At 36.0% G+C, this 16,957-nt stretch overlaps 2 protein-coding genes across 6 annotated transcripts in view; one reads left to right on the forward strand and one right to left on the reverse strand.

Annotated features, from left to right (window-relative positions):
- LOC131962959 (receptor-type tyrosine-protein phosphatase-like N) overlaps nucleotides 1-9,778 on the forward strand; it is a 50,167-nt gene extending 40,389 nt beyond the window's left edge. For 3 of the 5 annotated variants that reach the window (XM_059328074.1, XM_059328073.1, XM_059328075.1), the window contains 9 exons: nucleotides 811-958; nucleotides 1,572-1,645; nucleotides 2,536-2,613; nucleotides 3,737-3,856; nucleotides 3,945-4,111; nucleotides 5,736-5,789; nucleotides 6,889-6,953; nucleotides 7,063-7,136; nucleotides 8,685-9,778. In XM_059328074.1, the coding sequence (XP_059184057.1) occupies nucleotides 811-958; nucleotides 1,572-1,645; nucleotides 2,536-2,613; nucleotides 3,737-3,856; nucleotides 3,945-4,111; nucleotides 5,736-5,789; nucleotides 6,889-6,953; nucleotides 7,063-7,136; nucleotides 8,685-8,756 (852 nt within the window). In that variant the 3' untranslated portion in view covers nucleotides 8,757-9,778. The remainder of the gene's footprint in view (nucleotides 1-810; nucleotides 959-1,571; nucleotides 1,646-2,535; nucleotides 2,614-3,736; nucleotides 3,857-3,944; nucleotides 4,112-5,735; nucleotides 5,790-6,888; nucleotides 6,954-7,062; nucleotides 7,137-8,684) is intronic. The other 2 variants (XR_009389982.1, XR_009389981.1) reach the window with 2 other exon arrangements.
- A 1,166-nt stretch (nucleotides 9,779-10,944) lies between these two features.
- The window catches only part of bin1b (bridging integrator 1b), a 36,258-nt gene continuing 30,245 nt past the window's right edge, over nucleotides 10,945-16,957 (reverse strand). The window contains 4 exon segments of the mRNA XM_059327610.1: nucleotides 10,945-12,565; nucleotides 13,969-14,070; nucleotides 14,670-14,726; nucleotides 16,859-16,879. Coding sequence (XP_059183593.1) covers nucleotides 12,464-12,565; nucleotides 13,969-14,070; nucleotides 14,670-14,726; nucleotides 16,859-16,879 — 282 coding nt within the window. The 3' untranslated portion in view covers nucleotides 10,945-12,463.

A 16,957-nucleotide genomic window follows, 5' to 3' on the forward strand; every position in this document is an offset into this window, starting at 1 on the left:
ACATGGCTGCTGCAGACGCGAAACTCTCTATAGCTGTAGATGGTGTTTTAAATAGTTTAGAGCGAAAGTTAAAAGGCGAAAGGTCTCTCGGCGGCTCCGCTGAGATCACCGGCGTTATGGTAGCGGGGCTATTCGCGTCGCTAGCGGCTATTAGCGCCGCTAGCGGCTAATAGCCCCGCTACCGCGGACAGCGGAGCCGCCGAGAGGCCCGCAGCAGCTTGTTTATTGCCCATAAAATCAGTGGATGTGTGTGGCAGAATGACATGGGGGGGAATAAAGCGTGAAAATAAATAATCTTGCAGAAAGCGAGAACTGGAGAAGCAAAGCAGCAAACAACACTCTCTCACAGACACACACACAACAAACATCCATCTCTGTTGCTCTACTACGTCATCTGGTATAACTGATCTGATTGGCTAAGAGCTACCTACAGACGCTTTTGATAGACATTGTAAGCGCCCAATAAACGGCTCTGGAGGATCGTAAACCACACCTCCTCTACGGAGAAATGAACGGCTGGATTCCAGACCTAATCTCCAATGAGATTTGGTCTGGTGTTAGCCAGGCTAATAGAAACACTGAATTATGTATGAAAAAAGTTGACAAAGACGAAAACGAAGGACATTTTCACTGTAATTTGAGTTAGTTTTAGTTAGTTTTGTAACCACAAAATACAGTTTCAGTCAGTTTTTGTTTTTGTTTTTTTAAAAACTCAAGTTTTTATTTTTATTTCAGTTAACAAAAATGTTTTTTCAATTCTAGTTTTTGTTATTTCGTTAGTTTTCGTTAACTATAATAACCTTGGTTCAGGCGTACATGGAGGACCACCTGAGGAACAAGGATCGTCTGATGAAGGAGTGGGAGGCTCTGTGTTCGTACCAGGCCGAGCCCAGCGCCGTCTCCGTGGCTCAGAGCGACGCCAACGCCAAGAAGAACCGCTGCCCAGACTCTGTCCCCTGTGAGTCCAAAGAATATGTCACAACTGATCTAAAATATTCATATTCAGAAATACAAACTTAAAGTGACTCAAGGTTATTATCGTTTATATTTTTCATTAGTTTTAGTTTTAATTTCGTTGTGATTTTTTGTTTTCAAGTTCAGTTACTTTAAATTAGTTTTTAGAATGAGTTTGCTAGTTGTATTAGTTTTTATTTTTTTGAAAATGCTTAGTTTTAGTTTAGTTTTTATTAGTTTTAGTTTTTTTGTAATGGGGTATTTGTTGGGTGCCAGATTCAAAAAGGTCACAATAAGTGTTTCCTTTATTTCCTTTGTCTGATCCATCTCAGCCCCAATAAGTTTATTAAGTAATAAAACCAAATAGATGAAATAGATTTCATATCAACCAAAAAGGTTTACGTATGAAAAAAGTTGACAAAGATGAAAACGAAGGACATTTTCATTATAATTTTAGTTAGTTTTCTAACCACAAATACAGTTTCAGTTAGTTATCGTTTTTAAAAACTCTTGTTTTTATTTTTATTTCAGTTAATGAAAATGTTTTTTCAATTCTGGTTTTCGTCATTTTGTTAGTTTTCGTTAACTCTAATAACCTTGCGACTGTGCTCCTTTAGATGACCACTCGAGGGTGAGGCTGAGAGCAGAGATTAACCCTTCACGCTCTGACTATATCAACGCCAGCACCATCGTAAGTATGTCACCATGGTTAACACATAGTTAGTTTTTGACATATAGAAAAGTAGTAAAAAGATGCCTTTTGCATTCCCCAAATGCTAAAAATGGCATGGTCAAAAACAGAAAAACACCAGTTCATGGGATGTCCAAAAATTGAAAAAAATGCCATCCTATAGTATATTGGAAAAAAATTGGTCATATATACTAGGGGGAAAAAGTATTGCGTGAATGAAATGGAAAAAAACACTAAATTATAATATGTCAAAAAAATGAAGAAAAGCATGATATGTCAAGAATTGAAACAATAGCAATTTAATATGTCCACAAATTAAAAAAAAACAAAAAACAAACAAACATTATATTAATGCTTGGCCATAAATTGAAGAAGAAAAAAAAAAATCACAATTTTATAGAATGTCCAAAAAGGCGGGTAAAAACCCACACCATACTGTAATATTAAAAAAATAAATAAAAAAATAAAAGCAATATTATAGTCCGTTGTTACATATAGTAGTATAGTTTGGTCAAAAACAGAAAAAAACATTATATTATAGCTTGCCCATAAATGAAAAAAAAAATCACATTTTATAGTATGTCCAACCCCCCCAACACACACACTATGTTTCAGTATGTTGAAAATAAAAAAACATCATACTATAGTTCATCCAAAATAATTAAAATATCATAATATGTCCAAAATTGAAACAAAAAAAAACACCCCACTATATTTAATGCAAAAACAAAATTGAAGAAACAACACCATACTATCATATGTCAAAAAGGGGGGAAAAAAGCCATATCATAGTACATACATTATACATATAGTAGAATAGTTGGGATAAGATTGGAGCTGTCGCCATCACAGCTGCTATCCAAGGTGACCTTTGACCTTTGTCCCTTCAGATTGAACATGACCCCCGGATGCCAGCCTACATCGCCACCCAAGGGCCCCTATCACACACCATCTCTGACTTCTGGCAGGTTAGTTAGAGTTTCCACCGCCGAGGAGGTGGAGGACGTATTTCTGGCGTGTGTTTATGTTAATGAGCTGTGCGTGATCTCAGATGCTGTGTGTTTATGTTAATGAGCTATGTGTAATGTCAGATGATGTGTTTTTATGTTAATGAGCTATGTGTGATGTCAGATGGTGTGTGTTTATGTTAATGAGCTGTGTGTGATGTCAGATGGAGTGTGTTTATGTTAATGAGCTGTGTGTGCTGTCAGATGGTGTGTGCTTATGTTAATGAGCTGTGTGTGATGTCAGATGGTGTGTGTTTATGTTAATGAGCTATGTGTGATGTCAGATGTTGTGTGTTTATTTTAATGAGCTGTGTGTGATGTCAGATGTTGTGTGTTTATGTTAATGAGCTGTGTGTGATGTCAGATGGTTTGTGTTTATGTTAATGAGCTGTGTGTGATGTCAGATGGTGTGTGTTTATGTTAATGAGCTGTGTGTGATGTCAGATGTTGTGTGTTTATGTTAATGAGCTATGTGTGATGTCAGATGGTGTGTGTTAATTATAATGAGCTAAGTGTGATGTCAGATGTTGTGTATTTATGTTAATGAGCTGTGTGTGATGTCAGATGGTGTGTGTTTATGTTAATGAGCTATGTGTGATGTCAGATGGTGTGTGTTTATGTTAATGAGCTGTGTGTGATGTCAGATGTTGTGTGTTTATGTTAATGAGCTATGTGTGATGTCAGATGGTGTGTGTTAATTATAATGAGCTATGTGTGATGTCAGGTGTTGTGTATTTATGTTAATGAGCTGTGTGTGATGTCGGATGGTGTGTGTTTATGTTAATGAGCTATGTGTGATGTCAGATGGTGTGTGTTTATGTTAATGAGCTGTGTGTGATGTCAGATGGTGTGTGTTTATGTTAATGAGGTATGTGTGATGTCAGATGGTGTGTGTTTATGTTAATGAGGTATGTGTGATGTCAGATGGTGTGTGTTTATGTTAATGAGCTATGTGTGATGTCAGATGGTGTGTGTTTATGTTAATGAGCTATGTGTGATGTCAGATGGTGTGTGTTTATGTTAATGAGCTATGTGTGATGTCAGATGGTGTGTGTTTATGTTAATGAGCTATGTGTGATGTCAGATGGTGTGGGAGAACGGCTGCACGGTGATTGTGATGATGACGGCGCTGGTGGAGGACGGAGAGAAACAGTGTGACCGCTACTGGCCTGATGAGGGCTCGTCCCTCTACCACATCTATGAGGTGAGGACAGAGGGAGGACAGGGGGAGGGAGTAGGGGTCAGAGGGTGATGACGCACATGTCTGACTCAGTGTCTTTGTCTCCATCCAGGTGAACTTGGTGTCGGAGCACATCTGGTGTAATGACTTCCTGGTGCGGAGCTTCTACCTGAAAAACGTCCAAACCCAGGAGACGAGGACGCTCACACAGTTCCACTTCCTCAGCTGGCCGGCTCAGGGCATCCCCACCTCCACACGCCCGCTGCTCGACTTCCGCAGGTACACTGCTGCTAACTGTCAACTATGCCCACACATAAAGACACTCAGTACGTTTCCATGACACTTGGAAAAAACAAATTATTGCCTTAATCTGACTAAAACTGGACAACTGAAATGCATATAAACTTGTTAGTCCAACTGATGTCGGAGTTCTCCAACTCTGATTAGGACACCCAGATAATGTGATTGGAATAGGATTTTCACCGGCATGTATGACAAGACAACGCATGCTCCGGATGCTCCACCCGCTCTGGATATGACCCCGGAACAAAAACAAAAACATAAAAGAAAGCCGGTCGCACTATCCAGTCGCATTAACCGGTTATATTAGCTGGTTGCACATTAGCCAATCACATTAGCCAGTCGCATTAGCCGGTCACATTAGCCGGTGGCACATTAGCCGGTCACAATAGCTTGTCGTACATTAGCCGGTCACACATTTGCCGGTCACACATTAGCTGGTGGCACATTAGCCGGTCACATTAGACGGTCACATTAGCCGGTCACATTAGATGGTCATATTAGCTGGTCACATTAGACGGTCGCATTAGCCGGTCGCCGGTCAGTAGCGACAGCACAAAGAGTCAAACTGAGGTCAACAGAAAGGGCGCCATATTAACCTGCTGAAATGACGCATATCACCACCCAGTGTTGAGAAGGAGGACACGTTCCCGTCAGTTATTAGATTTTCTCAGCTGCATGTAAACTGGGACAAGGACAGAAGTCCTATTAGACGCCAATATCGATTTTTAAGCATAGCTCAATTAAACTGTGCATGTAAACGCACTGACTAACAGGGACCACTCAGAACAGTTAAAACCACCTGATCCCCACAGTAACAACATTGTCCCTGTCCCTCCTCTGCCCCCCTGTCCCTGGGTGGTCTCCTGGTTTAGTGTGGAACATGTCTGTCTGTGTCATGGTTGTGGTCTGCAGCTCGTAGTCTGGCTCCAGTTGCATAGTCACAAAAATGATCATGGACTGATGTGGCTGCAGCAGGAGGTCCAACGCCCCCCTGAAAAAACATTTTTGCTCTAAATCAATGTTCTTTTCTTTCAGTATTTTTCTCTGATTTCATTGATGACATTATTTTATGTTTTTATTTCAGGACAGAAAGATCTAGAATTAATTTGTTCAGCACAGTTGCCCAATATTTAAAAACTATGACTGTTTTCTGAGTTTCTTTCAACATATATATGACATGTCTTATTTCATGTGGACAGACTATAACATGACTTTTTTGGGGGACAGATTTAAGTATGGCTATTTTATTTTTAGACATACTATAATATGGCTTTTTTGTTTTTTTGGACATACTACTACATTTTTTTTTGGACATACAACTACAATTTTCTTTTTTTGGACATACTGCATACTACTGTTGACATACTATAATATAGACTTTTGGGGGGCACATACTACAATATGGCATTCCTTTGGATTTTTGGACAAACTATAATATGACTTTATTTTAATTCTAATTTATTTAATTTAAATTTGATTAAATATATGAACAAATATTACAGCTGATGTATATGTAAACAGATGCTGAGTGAATTATATTATGCCTGTGTGAAATATTAATTCCTTTTTTTTTATTTGTTTATTTATTTTTTCTCCTCAGGAAAGTGAATAAGTGCTACCGAGGACGCTCCTGCCCCATCATCGTGCACTGCAGGTAAAACCCTTTTTTAAATTTTTTTTATTATTATCCGGGGGCGAGGTAGCGCCCAGGATCATGTCGTAGGACAAATTGGGTGATAAAATAAAAATGGGTTACAAAATCGTGGGATAAAAATTAAAGATAAAAAAACTTTTTTTTATCAATAAGTAAGTAAAACCCCCCCCCCCCCCCCCCCCCCCCCCTCCCCCCCCAACACACACACACACACACACACACACACACACTTTGTAGTTACCACACAATTGCACCTGGTGGAGGCAAAGTTAAATATCTTGTGCTGAAATCATAGACTGTAAATAAATGATGGACGTAGTGACCGTGATGTCCATTGGTTTCCATCCATTGGTTTGTGGCCCGTTGGAAGCATCAAGTTCAGCATTACACTCGTAGCCATCTTGTTTCTGATACGGGGAGCAGACCATATCTGGACTGTGGAGGAGGAGAGGGATCTGATCACTGACTACAGCCTCTCTACACCTCAACCTGACTGAGAGACGTCACTGCTAATTCATGTTAGCATTAACTGGAGCATTAACTGGGATGTTAGTTTTGGCTAGCTAAACGTCCTTTTTTATATCTATATAATGTTATGTATAACTTTATTGCTGTGGATACGCATTGTTCTGCTTCTCTCCTGATGACGGCTCGCCTTTTTAGCCACCTGTCAATCAAAGATAGCCACGCCCCAAACCATACGATTCTTTATCTTCTTTTTTCTTCTAAATGGGGCCATTATTAGAACTATTAACATCAAATTGTCTTGAAGAAGATTTTTTAATAGCGATTAAGACCATAGTGTTGTCCTAAAAAAAATTCTGAGGCAATAAATCAAGTGAGAAGTTTTCTCATTTTGCATTGAAATTAATGGACAGAAATGTTTCTGCAGCCAAATTTAGCGCCCCCTGCTGGAATTTTCAGTAGAATGCAGCTTAAAGCACTTCCTGGTTTGCGTCCCTGCTCAGAGCTGGAGGTTGCCACCTGGCTGAAAACAGGCAGTTTTACGATTTAACATCCAAAATGAGTCGGCCCCTCCAGCTGCATTACAATGCAGTTAACACAACATCGCTAATAAAAGTCTCATCTTTCCATATAGTGATGGGACAGGCCGGACTGGGACTTATATTCTGATCGACATGGTTCTAAATCGCATGGCTAAAGGTAACATTTCATTTCTGCTCTTTTTATCAATATGGCAACGTATCATTTTTATCAGGAATGTGTTTGTGTTAAAGAAGCTTCATAAAGTGAATCTGCTTGTGTCCTGCAGGTGTGAAAGAGATCGACATCGCTGCGACTCTGGAGCACGTAAGGGACCAGAGACCTGGGATGGTCCGCACCAAGGTCAGTCCCTCTCAACGGGATTCTATTACTATTGATATTATTAAAACCTTAGCTCAAATTAATTTAAAACTCAATGTAATTATTTTTCTTTACACTAAATACTTAAGGGATCTTTCTATCCTGAATATATATATATTTTTTCCAAAAGTTGTATTAAAGTTTGCTTCATTTTATTTAATATATTACATTTTGTTAAGCATATTTGAGTATTTACAATATATAAGTCTGATTTATTATTATTATTATTTTCAAAAACGACAAAAATGTCCCCTTTCTGAAACTGCTACAAAAAATACTATCCATTTATATTATTTCACACTTAAATTAGTTCAATTTTAAACATCAGTGTTGATTGAATTTAATGTGTTATATTAAAATTAATTAATATTCATGATCAGGACTGATGTTGCTTAAAAATGACCACAGAGAAAATTTAAAATTGTATTGAATGTACTATTTTTGTAGAAGTTTATTTCCTCTAAGGTCACGAGGGGGAGTTCTTAAATCTGACACAAAATATAAAAATACATCGAAATTACTTTTGTTGCTAAACATTGACATATCTCAGATGATAGATAAAATAAAATAAAAAAAGTGAGTCTTGAAAATGAGTCTTGATCATAGCCACTAAATTCATTTATTTATTCATATGAATTAATATTCAGAATTGTAACCATTTCAATGCCAGTTTGTTTACATAATATTATTTTTGATTTTATGAAGAAAAAAGGGAAATATTTGATATTAGCTAGCTTTTGGTATTGAACAGTGAGAAACTCATTGATATTAGCTGGATTTTGGTATTTAACAGGGAGAAACTCATTGATATTAGCTAGCTTTTGGTATTTAACAGGGAGAAACTAATTGATATTAGCTAGCTTTTGGTATTTAACAGGGAGAAACTCATTGATATTAGCTGGATTTTGGTATTGAACCCGAGAAAACCATTGGCTGGATTTTGATATTGAACATGATGGAACTCATTGATATTAGCTGACTTTTGGTATTGAACACAAGAGAATCATTGATATTAGCTGGATTTTGATATTGAACATGAAGAAACTTATTGATAATCACTAGATTCTGGTATTGAACATGGAGAAAGCCATTGAGTTTAGCTAGCTTTTGGTACTGAACTTGAGAAACTCATTGATATTAGCTAGCTTTTGGTACTGAACACGGGAAACTCATTGATATTAGCTAGTTTTCGGTATTGAACGCAGAAAAACTCATTGATATTAGCATTTGGTATTGAACATGAAGAAACTCATTGATATTAGCTAGCTTTTGGTATTGAATCCGAGAAAATCATTGATATTAGCTAGTTTTCGGTATTAAACGCTGAAAAACTCATTGATATTAGCTAGCTTTTGGTATTGAACATGAAGAAACTCATTGATATTAGCTGGTTTTGATATTGATAATATCACTGTTGATTTTATGAAGATCAAAGGGAAATATTTTCTGTGCCTTGCCAAAAAAGTATGCCATGTTCATTTGCAGAGACAAAATTGTTAAAAAGGTACAACATCTATCATCATGTTTCAGGACCAGTTTGAATTTGCCCTGACCGCCGTTGCTGAGGAGGTCAACGCCATCCTCAAAGCTCTGCCCCAGTGAGACCGGCCTCCCCGCCCCCCGACTGCTGTCTGACCTTCTGCCTTTTCTCTCTGTGATGATGATAATGATGCTGATGATGATGAAGAGTGGCACTGTGGGTTATTCTCTGAAACATGAAAAATAAATTACTGTTTAAGGTCAGGGAGGATTTACAGATTTTAAAGTGTTTGTGGCACATGTGATGCGTTCAGGGATGTTCAGAGGGTAAAAAGTGTTTAAAAGAAAAGAGAATTAAACCAGGAAGATATTTATAAAAAACAACTGCATGTCCCATCAGGCTTTAAAAAACCCTCTGGAGTTCTGGCTCGTTTTAGCTCATATTTTATATTGATTTTAGTTTTAAAACTAAAATGAATGTTATTTTTTCTTCAGTACAAGTCTGTATAAGGCTGCTAGGAACCCACATTACAGAAAAAAGACACAGTTATCTATAGAATAGTCACTCAGATCATTGCTAAAGAACTCATCCAGGTTGTAGAAAATGATTATTCCAAAATCAGACATACACAAAGAGGCAGAAAAATGTAAGAAATTAAACAAAAATACAGTTTATTTACTTGCAAAGCTTTTTTATCTCGACCTCCAGAGGGTTTTTTAAAGAGTTTTTCTAAATGCAAATTGAAGAACCCTGAATGCATTTTGCAGAAGCCTGTGACTGCATGTGAATGAGCCACACACTATTTAAACATCAGAAATTCCCCCTTTAAGCCAGATTGAAACAAAAACCTAATTTTTCCTCTTCTGTGTGGTTAAAGTTTGCTGCTGTCGGTTCTGGTTTCAGTCAGGAAACTGATGAAGAACAAGATGAATTGTGGCTGTTTCTTCCCCTCCTCTCCTCACAACAATCCAGCGTCCTTCTCTCTTTCTCTGTGTGCCATTCTCAGTTTAACTCACTGGATATATTGTCGTATACCTCATGCAAGTCAGAAAAATACATAAAAAAAAGAAAAGAAAAAACAAGAAAAGCTATTTTGTATCTGTGAGATAAATCAAATAAATCTTTTTGTGTTTAAGTCCTGCAATCACTCGTGTGGCTTCTGTGACTTCCTGCACTTTAAAATACTCACTGTAGTCATTTTAAGTATTTTTTTCCCCAAATATACACACACGTATCAACACAAAAATATATACATTTTAATGTGCAAGTATCAGCGTGCCAAATATACCAAATATTGAAATATATAGATGTCAAGTGAACAGTGAAACATTATTCTTTTGTTTATTCCTCTTTATATGTCCTAATTTTCTTTCATATTCTTTTACATAATTTATACGCAAAAATAACTAAACATATATATTTTTTGATAATATATCAGCAAATACAAAAATAAATGAAAAGTAAAAATGATTATAATTTTTTTTATACATTTTGTTCCATTTAGTTTTCCACATTTTATTCTTTCTTTAATTATTTTTTTATATTTCCTCTTTTATTTTTTTTATTTGAACATATACAGAAATTTAAAAAAAATCTAAATAAGTAAAAATGCTTTCAATTATTCTTTTACAATTTGTTGCCTTTAGTTTTCCACATGTATTTATTCTTCAATTTATTTTGCTTTATATTCACACTTTTTTAAATGTACCCTTTGGTTTCTTTTTATATGTCAATTATTCTAAATTATATATATACTTTTTTCCTGCAATACAGCATGCTATTGCATTTATATTAAGGATTGAAAGTTAGCCATCTTAACTTCCTGGGTTTTGATTGACACTCTGGGATGAGGGCCGTCTTATGCAGCCTACATGTAGTGTAGGATAGACTGATATGGTTCGTATATCTACATATTCAGGGGCATAAAATAAAAATAAAAATTTTAAAAAGGACAACAGAATATGAAAATCGATGAACTTGATCATTTGAATTGAGTCAAAGCCCCTTACTCTTTCACTAATAAAACATCTATCCACTTTTAAAGGATAAGGTGAAAATGGTGCATATAACACACAGACACAACACGTAGTTTCACTTCTTTTTAATGACACTGACATAGTTACCACTGGAACTCATTCCTTATTCATTATTATTCATTAATTCCACACATTGTAAAAATTGTTTGCATGTGTTTAACTCTCTGCAGAACATTGAATGAGTAAAGTTGAAATGTTTCAGCCTCAGTTTGTGACTCCATGAACTCAAAGTCCACAGCCTGCATCTAACGCAGAGGCGGACTTCTGCATATATATATATATATATATATATATATATACTGACCGATTAACATTGAACAGGGAGAAACTTGTTGATAGCTAGCTTTTGGTATGGAACATGGAGAAACTTGTTGATATTAGCTACCTTTTGGTATTGAACACGAGAGAATCATTGATATCAGCTGGATTTTGATATTGAACATGGAGAAAGCCATTGATTTAAGCTAGCTTTTGGTACTGAACATGAGAAACCCATTAATATTAGCTAGCTTTTGGTATTGAAAACGAGAAACTCATTGATATTAGCCAGCTTTTGGTATTGAAAACGAGAAACTCATTGCTATTAGCTAGCTTTTGGTATTGAACATTAAGAAGCTCATTGATATTAGCTAGCTTTCGGTATTGAATGCAGAAAAACTGATGATATTAGCTAGCTTTTGGTATTAAACACAGATCTCATTGATATTAGCTGGTTTTGATATTGAACAGGGAAACAGTTGTTATTGGACTGAGGGAGAACAGAGTTAACAGTGGATGTTACTGGTGTTTTCAGTATGTTGCCATTATTAAACTAAGTACATATACATTATTGTTATTTTAATGTTTATTTATTCCTCACAGATTAATCCAAAATATAGCCTTGGACACATTTGCAGCAGCTCTTCTATTCAGCAGTGAGAAGACATGTTATAGGTAGGTCTGATTGTTTTGATTCTTACGTATAGAAACGGTTAGGGCCCCATACCTGTGTTTGCCTGAGACCCCCAAACCCATAAGTCAGCCCCTGACCTGACCTCTACTGGAGAAAAGTTGTCTGCACAGTATTAAATACATACACGTTTGTATGAAAAAGGTTTAAAAAGAGTTAAATAGCAAACCAAAGTCTAAACCAGTGGTAAATTGTCATAAACAGTGGAAACTAAAGAAGATGAGTTTGATGTTTTGCATTCACCCTTCAAGAAAATCTGGTTCAAAAGTCGAAATAAAAGTGTCTGAACAAGCATTAGAAAATTTAAGCCACACATCAAGTCATGTCCTCAAAATGGCCGGTAAAGTAAATGTAAAATGACTGTTCCCTTTGCTGAACCTGCGATAGATTATTATTATATGTGTGGTGTTCTCCAGGGCTCTGTTCCAAGACAACTTCATTTTTCAAACACTACATGGAGCGATCCCGCCGGGTGTCACAGTGTCTGTTTTGTTTCAAAGTCAATGACAGGACAGGACAATCAAATGCTTCATGCAAAGAACTGTTACACAACATTCATACAATACATACACCACTTATCCCTCCTTTTTGTTCATTTGAGTTTAGCATAGAAATTACTCAGGAATTAAAACTAAATTAACATGTTTCTCTTTGGGTGTACAATTTGATGATTGGTTTGCATAAATGTTTTCACTGAAGAGTTATAATAACTGCACAAACAGAAACCACAGAGGCATTTTTGTATTTCTAATCATGTACCGAAACATTTTGACCTTCAGTGACAATTTGATCGTGAGTTTTATATCCAAGGAGTTTGAGGAAGAATCTTCATGTGGCCTGAACCTCAAACCTTCTGAGTGAAGTTCTCAGGGAAAACTCCTTTAACTGAAATATCTTTGTTCTTCAGCCAGTGAGACTCCTGCACACCCAGCAGCCAGCCGTCATCCTGCAGGAACAAAGAATAAGTTTCAGAGCACAGATCGGAAACCCTGTACCTCACCATGGTTATAATAGTTTGGGATTTTTCATTAGTTTTAGTTTTAATTTCGTTGTCAATTTTTGTTTTCAAATTCAGTTAGTTTTAGAGTTTTTAGAGTGTGTGTGTTTGCTTGTTTTAATTAATTTTTATTTTTGGGAAAATGCTTAGTTTTAGTTTAGTTTTTATTAGTTTTGGTGTTAGTTTTAGTTTTTGTAATGGGGTATTTGTTGGGTTCCAGATTCAATAATGTCACAATAAATGTTGCCTTTATTTCCTTTGTCTGATCCATCTCAGCCCCAATAAGTTTATTAAATTATAAAACTAGATAGATGAAATAGATTTCATATCAACCAAAAAAGGTTTACGGATGAAAAAAGTTGACAAAGTTTTAGTTTACCACAAAATACAGTTTAAGTTTGTTATTGTTTTTTTTTTTAAACTCGTTTGTTTTTTTTTATTTCAGTTTACGAAAATGTTTTTTCAATTGTAGTTTTAGTTATTTCGTTTTCATTAACTATAATAACCTTGTACCTCACCAGGTACATGTTTGTCTTTTTACTTTATATTTAATTTGGCTGATTTAATGCATGTGGCATGAATCTTGCCCAGGTTAGTGGAAGTGTAGAGTCAGTTGTAAAAATAAACTGTGTAGACACTGAGACCCTGAATATTGCCCTGACAATATAGCATACAAAAAATACACCAAATATATTTGTGTATTTTTAATTTAAAAAACAACAGTGGCATAATCAGGACTGATAACAGAGAAAGTTTAAAATTATATCAAAATAAAATATTTTTGTTGCAGTTTAAGGAGGGCGACATTTATATCCTCTAAGGTCACAAGAAGGAGTTTTGTTTTTAATCACAAAATATGCATAAAAATTAATCAACATCACTGTTGTTGCTGACCAGTGACATATCTAAAAATGTGAAAAAATAAAGCTAGCATTTAGTTTACAGAAAATAATTATATTTAAATAAAAGACAGTTACAGTTACAACAAATATAAATTAACTGGCATTTAAAGAGTTACATTTTTGAAAATTAATATTTGGTTATTATGATCAGAACTGATGTTGGTTAAATAATCAACACAAAGAAAGTGGAAAATTAAATTATTTATTTCCATTATGGTCACAAGAGGGAGTTTTAAATCTAACACTTTTTTTTTTTTTTTTAAAGGCAAATTTTAAAGGCAAAAGGAAATTAGGATTGATGATGGTTAAAAGAAAACTAATATTAATAGGCTATATTACTTTATGGCAGTGTTTTGATGCACACATTTTTGCTTTTTAAAGTGAGACTTTGGTTTAAACTAACAAGTAATTTATATAAAAAATATATAAAATGTAGATTTCAGTGATTACCTGTTCATCTGGGTTGTCAAAGGCCAAAACCAGCACAGAGTCTCCGATTTTCAGCTCCAGTTCGTCGTTGTCAGTAGCAGAGTAGTCATGTATCGCTTTCACCTGGAATGAAAATATATATATATATATATATATATATATATATATATATATATATATATATGTATATAAAAATAAATGAATAAAAAAAAATATATAAGTAATCTGTAAAATGCCATAAAAAGGTAAATTCCTTTTTTCAAAGTTTTAACCATGCAATGGAAGTAAATTAATGTAAAGTAAATGAATCTGTAAATTAACATAATGGGACATTGTAGTATTATTCAATTGCTTGATGGTCTTAATAGTTAAATTACAGTAAATTATATGTAAAAATACAGAAAAAATATCACTGAATGTGAAATAAAGGCTACTTTCTGTTTTCTTATAGTTAAAGTTTAACTATGTAAATTATGTAAATGTTTAATGTAATTTTTTTTTTTTTCAAGAAATCATAAAAAAAAAACAACTGTAAAAACACTGTCATATTAAACAAAAAAAAAACTTTGGTTATCTACAGATCTATATTATTCAATACTATAGCCTTTTTACTTTTTTTGAAAAAAGTGTATATATATATATATATGAAACCCAGGAAACAGAATGTTATCATAAAGTGCAGCCAGTCTCTTTCAATCACAAGCTAATGGAGGATATTTAACCTTGTAGAGGAATCCTGGAGGGAGTTCGCCCTCTGAGCCGTTGGTTGTTACAGCACTCTGTAACAACAGAAAAAGTCCAGGTGTGTTAATAAACAAGATAAAGAAATGCGTAATGTTGTTGGAAACAAGTGAAATAAAGACATTTTGAAGCACTGAACAGAAAAAGAGTAGAAAAGAGATTAAGAAGAGGGTTTTGTGACTTTGAAGACTCCTTGAATTCCAGGCTTTTTAAGCCGTGTTTCCTTTAGGGGGAAGAGTGGACACCGGGAAAGTCTCAGGCCACGCCCTCTCAATTGTACACTCACTCTGCGTGTCTCTATTACAAAAAGGCCCCCAGAGGGATTTAGAGACTGTGGAGGTGACATAATTGTCGCGACAGATTAAACACGGGAGAGGCAACTGTTGCCGTCGTTGCTAACTGTGCACAACATCAGCAGCTGATCATAAACAAAGCAGCATGGCTAATTATGCACAGCGTCTCCACTTATCATAAACATAGTGATGGTGAATCAACAACACCACTAACTGTGCACAGACTTGTCGTAAACAGAGATCGCTAAGTGAACACCTCCTGCAGCAGCAGCACATACACACTGTACTGCTACAGAGCTAACTTTTAGCCTATTAGCAATTTGCAGACTGGACGCGAAGGGGTTAACATCCCCTCTGGCTTCTGCTGCAGGAGGACTGTGCTGCTTCGACTCCTTCTTACTCTTCTTAATGAGTCTCCAAAAGTCTCCAATAACACCAGAAAAAGTCGCTGGATTTGTCTCCAGTCGCTTTCTTGAAAAATAGTCGCTAAGGGGGTCTGAAAAGTTTCTAAATATAGCAACAAAGTAGCTAAGTTGGTAACACTGCTTCGCCGGCTTGTACAAATGGCGCGTGTTGTTGTGGCGTCAAGTACTACGTCACATCCTTTTTAGTGATCTATCCAATCGGCACCCAGGCTTTTTTCAGGGGAGAAAAACGGCCCTGCTCTTCTACAGGGACAAAAAAAGTCCCGTCAAAAGACCGTTCAGGACGGCTCATATTCAAATTAGGGGCGTTTCGGTGAGTGAGACCCGCCTCATTCCAGGTATTGGGCGGTAGTGGAGACAGCCTTTAAGCTTGCACCTGTCCCCCTGACTGTTTCTATAAACCCTACCTGGGCCTCTCCATCATCACCCCAGCCCCCATGTCCGGTTTGAGCACCATCGTCGTCCCAGTTGGGCTCGGTGTACGTCTGAGTGGCGCTCCAGCTCTCCTGACCCGGAGCTGGTTCTGCATCGTCCCAGCTGGGCTGCGTGTCCCAGCCCCCTGGGGCCTCCTCCAGGTACGGGTCCTCACCATCAGGCTGAGGCTCTGCACTGCCCTGTTCTCGCTACAAGAGGTGTCGGAGCATTGTGGCGGGTTTGGGGGAAGGACGGGAGGAGGGCAGGTGGTTGGAGGGAGGTGAATAATAAAGATCACGACCCCGGGGTGGAGCAGGGTGTCATAAAGGACAGGAAGGAGGTTTGGACGCAAAAAAAACGTAGTTGGAGGTCATTAAAAATGTTTTTTGTTAATTCCAGCTTCATTTGTATCAGTTATTGAAGTCAAGCTTGTCTTATTTATTTTTATGTGTCCATTTTTTTATTGACTTATGATATGATATGACTTATGATGATATCTTTTTATATTTCCATGATTTTATTTTATTTATTCTTCTTTATATTTAGTTTCCTATTCTTTTACATATTTATTCTTCAATAATGTCAATACACACATATATATATATATGTATATATATATATATATTTAAAATAACAATACAGTAAAATACCATACAACAACCCTGTAAAAACACATATTAAAGTAAAAAAATCTACAGATATCTACAGATCTATATATTTTTTATTTCTAGATCTATTTTTTAAAATGTACTTATTGATTTCCTTTTATATTTCCATTTTTTATTATTTGATTTATTCCTCTTTATTTTTCCACATTTATTTGCTTCATTCATGCTGTTCTTTAATGTTTTCCATTTATAATAATAATTCTTAAAACAAACAAACAGGAAGCCCTCTGTAATCTGTATGTTGTTGTTTCGTAACATAAAAGCTTCATGATTTAGAACAGTGAAACAAAGGATCGGATCCATATTGATCAGTTAAAAAAGTCCCCGGAAAAACCGGGACGTCCCTATAAAAAAGAATGTCCCTGCTTACCCATGAGTCCCAGGACGGCTCCTTCCATGCAGCAGAAAAAGATAAAGTCTTTACTCACACAGAAGCATGAAATCAATGTGAAGGATATGTATATGAGGG

Source organism: Centropristis striata, chromosome 24 (genome assembly GCF_030273125.1).
Source record: "Centropristis striata isolate RG_2023a ecotype Rhode Island chromosome 24, C.striata_1.0, whole genome shotgun sequence".
Lineage (NCBI taxonomy): Eukaryota > Metazoa > Chordata > Actinopteri > Perciformes > Serranidae > Centropristis > Centropristis striata.